This window comes from Limulus polyphemus, unplaced genomic scaffold (genome assembly GCF_000517525.1).
Source record: "Limulus polyphemus unplaced genomic scaffold, Limulus_polyphemus-2.1.2 Scaffold2624, whole genome shotgun sequence".
In the NCBI taxonomy this organism is placed as follows: domain Eukaryota; kingdom Metazoa; phylum Arthropoda; class Merostomata; order Xiphosura; family Limulidae; genus Limulus; species Limulus polyphemus.
The window spans coordinates 60,617-68,091 of record NW_013668234.1 but is presented as its reverse complement, the minus strand read 5'-3'; the positions used below and the strand labels follow the sequence as shown (position 1 = coordinate 68,091).

Sequence of the window (7,475 nt, the reverse complement as noted above, 5' to 3'; positions counted from 1 at the left end):
TTTTGCAAATTGAAATTTAAAATTTTTTGGATGCACAAAAGTATTTTTAATCTTAAAATGAAAATTACTTTGTATGTTGGATAGGCAACATGCAAAAATAAAAAGAAAAAGGTATGAGAAAAACATTGCTTGACAAACCTTAAGACTTAATAAAAAATTTATATTTTGTGTATGAAAGCAATGTAATGTTTTCTGATAATCTGCCAAATTTCATTAACATACACATATTATTTTAAAAGTTATAGCATGCAAACTATAACAAGCACAATATGGTTACGTGGTTGGTTCTAGGGACCGAGCCTTTGCTGAAAGAGTTAACAATGATATATCCAGATTATGTTTGAAGAAGTTGGGGATAAAACTATTAAAATTGGTGTAGAGGTCAGTAAAAGTTATTTTATGATAAACAAGAGGTAGAAAAATGTTCTTTGGTGATCCTAACATCTAGAAATGGTAAGGAATCATTTTCATGAAGTTTGGATGTGAACTTGATATTGGGGTATTGGGAATTAAGGTAAGGAAGGAACTTAAAAACATGACTTGATTGTCGAAACAGCAAAAAAGTGTAACTGATATAGCATTTGTAAAAGACACGTTTGAATTCACATGGGTAGTTTTCTAGCCACTTGCATTCATTATAGCATAGAGAAATGTTGGCTATTATTGGACCCAGCAGGGATTCCATGGCAGTTCCATCTACCTGGTCATAAATGACATCATTAAAAAGGAAATGGTTTAACTTTGTGGAGAAGACAAGAATTTCCAAGAATTGTTTATGGGTGAAACCAAGATTAAATTTAAAGTTTCATCAAGGGTAATATTGGCATAGAGAGATTCAATATCAAAACTGGTCGTAACATATTGATCAGCAAAGGGAATTTAAGAGATTTCAGAAGTAAAGATAAAAGAATCAGTAATCATAAATCTGTTCAAGGTGAGGGTTTTATGGATAGGAATGATTACTTTTCACAGGCTGTAATTGCAAGAGCCTACAGCTGAGAGAATAGGATGGAGAAGGTATCCAGTTTTGAACTTTACATTAAAGAAAACTCTTAATGACTCACAAAGTTCTTTAGTTCTAAAATTGTTCAAAATTTTCACATTTAAACTTAACTGTTGTGCAATATTTCAATATTCTTTGTTTTTTGTTCTATCCTTCTGTTTACCACTTCTCTTAAAAACTAAGTAAACTAGTGATTGTGATATTATAGGTTTAGTTAATAATCATCTTCATAACACAATTTTTAGAACTTGCTGAAAATGGAATGAGGGCATTCCGAAATGTTCAAACCTTGTAAATAAAATGTTTTGTGTTTTATCAACCATTTTCAACTTTTTTATTATACTTTGTTTTCTCCATGATGAATCCATTGCTAGTGTCATAACCCTTATGAGGCTTTGCATGAATATCCAAAACAAGTGAATAACCATTGTAAAAGCTGAATAGTTTTCATTTATACATTTGTAACCTTTAATAAATACACAGTATAAAGTTTCCTACTTATTCTGCATGGTAGAGCTCAAATAACATTTGTTATAAAATCCTGTGATTTGTTGATGTTTTTCTGTGGAGTACTTTGAACTTTGATGAAATATATAAAAAGTGACTGTCAAACAAAGCTGTTATGTATAAAAGTTCTCTTATAATTGTTTTTAGTACATTCTGTTGATTTGCTGTTTTTGAACACTTTTTTTATGTTTTTTAGAACAACTTGAAAGGATATGGGAAGTTCCACATTCTATTCTTGTTTTTTGTAGCAGTTATGTTTGCTATCAGTCTCGTATCTCTGTTTGGATTTCACTGTTATCTCATAATTGCAAACAGATCAACACTAGGTAAGTTCAACTACATTTTTATAGTGGTTATGTTTGTTGTTAGTCTAGTGTCTGACTGTGTTTCACTGATACCTAGTAATTGTAAGATCAACCCTAGGTAAGTTCAACTTTTATTTTATGATAGTTATGTTTGTTGTTAGTCTAGTGTCTGACTGTGTTTCACTGATACCTAGTAATTGTAAGATCAACCCTAGGTAAGTTCAATATGTATTTTATGATAGTTATGTTTGTTGTTAGTATAATGTCTGACTGTGTTTCACTGATACCTAGTAATTGTAAGATCAACACTAGGTAAGTTCAACTTGTATTTTGTGATAGTTATGTTTGTTGTTAGTCTAGTGTCTGACTGTGTTTCACTGTTACCTAGTAATTGTAAGATCAACACTAGGTAAGTTCAGCTTTTTTGTTTGTTTTTCTCTTGAGAAAGAACTGAGGTTAATAAAATTTGAAAACTTTCTTATAGAAATATTTTCTTTGTAATTACAAAGATGTTCAGTAATTTCAATTGTTTCCTCTCTCTTTGCTGACCAATATTTATTATAAAACTAACCTTACTAAGAGTTTTTGGCATCAGAAACATTTAATCTTTTAAAATGTCTAAATAATTGAGTTGTTCCTTATATTTATATATATATATACAGTGTTTTAACTTAAGATGTAATCCATTTAAAGTTTCTCAATGGCTCCTCTCTTATGTGTATGTGATGCTTATATCTTAATATACTTCAATATATTTGAAATTAAATGTATTCTTTTTCAGGTAACAGTGAAGTTAACCCTTTAAACACATTTTCTAATCTATTTATGATTCATATTCCTTGCATGATTCCTAATAACATACGAGTTTCATGAAAAAATAAATGAAACTGCCATCAGTATTGCAAACAATTAAACTAATTACTCCCTGGGTTTCCTATGTAGTTTACATAGAGGAAGGTTGATTTCATCCAACATTTTGATCAGTTCTTTTGCCTGATCAAAACAGGAAAAAAACAAAATTATTCAATATGGATCACACTTAGAATTAGTGATAAGAAATATTTCACAGTAACAATTAAAAGTTTTAGTATTATAGCACAATCCAAAGTATTGTAATCTTTAAAACTAGTTTAATTACTTAAAAAATAATATATTCATATAATAAAAGATAATTGTATTTTTATTATTTATGGTTCTAGAGTCTTTCAGACCACCAGTTTTTAGGATGGGTCCAGATAAAAATGGTTTTAGTATAGGAAGATATCAGAACTTCATTCAGGTGTTTGGAAATGATAAGGTGAAATGGTTTCTTCCTGTTCATACCAGGTAACTTTGTACTGTACTCCACATCCTTTTTCTTTTACCTTAGCTTTTGCAATAACCTCATTACATTTTACTTCAAGTCAAGTTAATAACTGTGAAGATGTTTAGAAAATAGTTTTTATTATAGTATATCCTCAAAATGACTTTCTAAGTTCATTATCCTGTAAAAAACAGGGCTTTCCCTGGAAAAATAAAAACGAAACCGGTTAGTTATTACATCTTGCGTCACTTTATTATATGTTGTTACAATAGATGTGCAGCTTGTGATGTCACGGTATATTTATATATATGTTAGGGCAACAGTGAAAGAACAGACACATGTAAAGTTGTATTCTGTGAGAATATGTTGTGTTAAATTAACATATTTTGCATTGTTTTTCTTAAATACATCTTGAACAATCTTCCCCAACATTCATTGTTTCAAGTTTTTTTTGGTATGTAGGATTCTTGATTATTTATAATTTGAGGGAAAAAAATAACTTTTCTGAAATGTTGCATTAGTCTGTATCCTATTTTCAGTTTGTTTTCTTTTGGAGTTATTTCTGAATTTTTAACCAAACCAATTTCACACTCCTGTTAAATAACTTTAGGTTTTTATATTGGATTATTTTATTTCTTCCTAAGTATACATCTGAGTGAATAGTCACAATCAACTTATATTGGCTGTTGTTGGTTATAATCACTATTTAATCACCTTTAATGTATCTTGTAGGCTTCTTATAAATTGGATTGTACTGACTATAATTAGTTACATTACAGTATCTTCTATAAATATAATTGCTTATTCATGACTCGTGATTTAATGGGTTTGTTACCTTCTTCAAAACCCTCTGGTAGTATCTTAAGCTACCAGATACAGATATATGTGCAATTCTATATATCATTACAGTTTTGACACTTTTTATTTGATATAAAGTGCACCAACCAGATGGTCCCATACATGCCAAAATTAACAATCTTACAAAAAATGGTCAAATACTATTTTATTTCTGAAATATGAATGTGTGATAGTTTTATGTATGGTATATGACATCTGTCTTTGTGTTCAGATTTTATAAAGAATAAACAAATTTCTCACTGCTGAGCAATTTTATTGTGGATGGATCTGACTGGTTTTAATTTGATGCTGGTCAATACTTTTGAGCCAGGTAGCACTACAAACCATAATGGCTCAGGTAAAGTCCTGAAAAGGTCTTTAAAAAAAATTTTTAATACCAATACTTTACTAAATTATCTTTAATTCACAAAAACTTAACATATTTTGCTCTGATATTACTTTTTGGTAAACCTTTAATAGCTTTGATATTGTACATAAGGCTTATAATATTTGAAGAGTATCTTCTCAGCTTAATTAGTCATTAATAATTAATGGATAATTTTCAAGTTATTGTCATAACAGTAGCACACAAGAAATTTGGATGTTTTTGTTTGATCTTATACCAAAAATAGATATACAGTTGAACTATATTTCAGTCATTGTTAATCATTAATTATAGGACCACTATTGCCCAACATTTGATGCTGATCATATTTAAAATTTCTTTTATGAAAGTTTTAACAATTTTAACTTTTTAAAAAATTAGATATTTTATGTAGAGTTACAGATGTTAGTCATGTCACTAACTGAAGGAGAAAGTATTTATTGTTATCTTTAAAAATGTATGTTATTTTTTCAGTAGTTAATATTACAGTTAACAATTAGTAACGTAAAATTATTTATATGGAATGAAAAATTTCTCAACAGTGCAATAATCTGTCATTTATTGTTTATAAAAAACTTTGGATCTGTAAAGAAAAAAATGTATGTTTTCTAATGAGTAACACAGTTCTACAAAAATTTGAAGTCAACTACAGTGGTGTACCACTTATTTTGAGCTGTATCCTATAAGCCAAATATTACACCTTTTTTAAAATTATTTTCTTCATTCTCTCCTCTCTCAATTACTCTTCCCAATTTGTATCTGTAATTTTGTGCTACTCTCATTCCACATAAGAATATTACAAATGAAATGACATGTCTTGTAACCTCTATTGACAATTTCTAGGTCTTTTATCCTTGGACTTTCTCTTGGCACATTGTGCAGTTCACACATGCTACTTCATTGTTTGTTCTGATGCTGTGAGAGTGTATTTGTTTCTTAATTATTGTTCATCATTTTAGTTCCTAACTAATATCAATTTTAATAGTAATCTCTAACCCTTCCATTTTGGAATTTCTAACTCAATCTATTAACATTGATGTTGCAATTTTTTGACTAGTTGTTCCACAACAGAGCAGTCTTTTTTTTCTTGATCATATTTTGCAGAGTCAGCTTGTTTCATTAGCTGTGGATTTTTGATTTGAACCAGGATATTTCTTAGTCTCCTTTAAACTTGAGATAGTTCTCAGGTGTTTGTTTGCTTTTTTTTTCTTCATCACATTTTCGAGATGGAAGTTTTTTTCCAGTATCATCATCTTAATGTATATGGGAACAACTTGTATAAATTCAGGCCTTACATTCGATTTAACTTTGATTCCTTTATTTTTACTAGGGTTATCAGTCTTAGCACCTTATTTTCATCACTTGAGAATTGATTCTCCAATTTTTCTTTGAATTTTTCTCTGCATCAAAGCAGGAAACCTTTTTTAACCCTTTTGCAATGGGCCCCTGCAATTTGCTGGGGGCTATATATGAATTTCACTATAATTGTGAGTTTTCTTAATGTATCCTCACAAAAAATTGGTAAGATTTTGTTAAAGATTATAAGTATTTTGTACACAAAGAATGATATGATTTTAATTGTTTCTACTAAGAATATCGTATTTAGCTATTGTACTTATTTGCACTCAAACTCTTAATAGTATGAGTACAAGATGATTCTCATTTTAAGTAAAAAATTCTTTTCTTGATCTTAGTTCATATTTCATTTTCATAACTTCTAGAACCTCCTAAATGAATATCAAAAGATTTTTAAGGTAAATGTTTATATTTTATTTTTCATTTTCTGTCCTTTATCACTAACTGTAGATATTATCATCAATATACAGTGCAATGAAATGCTTAAAATTAAGAAATAAAAAATGTACATACCTTTTAATTTGTTGTATAATATCTTAAAAGATGTTCTTTTGGTTATATTAATAATTTCAGGTCTTTTTCTTTTCACATATGGTTAATTTTTAATGTTTTTTTTTTTCCTTTCCTGCCCCTTACTTGTTATTACTTATCTTGGCACAAGTCAACAGTGCCCTCAGGGCATAATTGCAGGATCTTCAGCAGAGGTGCACAGGCCTTTGGTAGAATTATCTTCCCCCTAGCACAAGATCTTCAGCCTTAAGAACTGATGCAAAATATGATGTATATTTAAAAAATGCTTAAACCTTTCAATTATGCATTTTAACACATGAATAACACATAATTAACTAAGATATAAAAATAAGACCTAAATACAACTTCACTGTCTCTCTAACTATAACATTATTTATCTAAGAAAGAACTGTAAGTGCTATCAGAGATCAAGCAGCCAACAATACTACAGGGAGTTACATGTACTAGATAATGACAACTGTGGGCCAATTTCAAAGTAACCATTGGTGTCTTATAGTGTAAAATGAGCTCTTTCTAATGACTATATACATGTATATTTAGCAACTACATTCATGTTATAAAGCTCAAGCAAAAGTGGCACCTGTTAGGGGTTGATAAAATTTATTACTTGTTTCTACTCTACTCAACTAGAGGACTGGAAATTTACGTGTGAATAGGGCAAGTTAAAGTACATAATTGTCTAGACATACAACTACAAGACTGACATTATCTGAATCAAGACAGGAAGTGTGAAAGTTGATATTTTTCATAGCTTATGGGTCATGTGACAATACAAAACTGGAGTTTAAGTAATTTTTAAAGGTTTCTTTTGAAATAAAAGAACTAAAATTTAGATAACATAAAACTTCAAATCATAACATACATTATAATGTTAATTTCTTTCACATACATTTGATAGTAAAGTTGTTTAATTAAATTTTGAATGTAATTTGGTAACTTGTGCAAAAAGGTGTTTAAAGGCGTACCCATCAAGAATGGGTTTATTAAGTGCTAATTCCATCACTTTACAAGTTTATTTTTTAGGAAAAATTAATCTTACACAAAATCAACTTTAAAATTCAACAAAACTATTGTTTTCATCCCATTTTCGTATCTCCAGTCCCATATCCAGTAGACCTGGACATAGATAAGTTGATTTTTTTAAGATATTTCCTTTCACTTCAGCACTGGTCCTGCCATCTATGATTGGTATCTAAACCTTTTTCTAGTCTGTTTTCTCTATAAAACTGCATCTGGGCATGTTAAACC

General features: G+C 29.2%; 1 protein-coding gene across 5 annotated transcripts in view; it reads left to right on the top strand.

The window, feature by feature from the left end:
- Positions 1–7,475, top strand: part of LOC106467465 (palmitoyltransferase ZDHHC2-like) — a 60,522-nt gene that overhangs the window by 34,943 nt on the left and 18,104 nt on the right. For 4 of the 5 annotated variants that reach the window (XR_002612425.1, XR_002612424.1, XR_002612426.1 and 1 more), the window contains exons 8-9: positions 1,707–1,836; positions 3,015–3,141. Coding sequence is in view for 2 of the 5 variants with exons in the window: in XM_013927823.2 (XP_013783277.1) it covers positions 1,707–1,836; positions 3,015–3,141 (257 nt within the window). In the remaining 3 variants the exon portion in view is untranslated. The remainder of the gene's footprint in view (positions 1–1,706; positions 1,837–3,014; positions 3,142–7,475) is intronic. The other variant, XM_022395661.1, reaches the window with a different exon arrangement.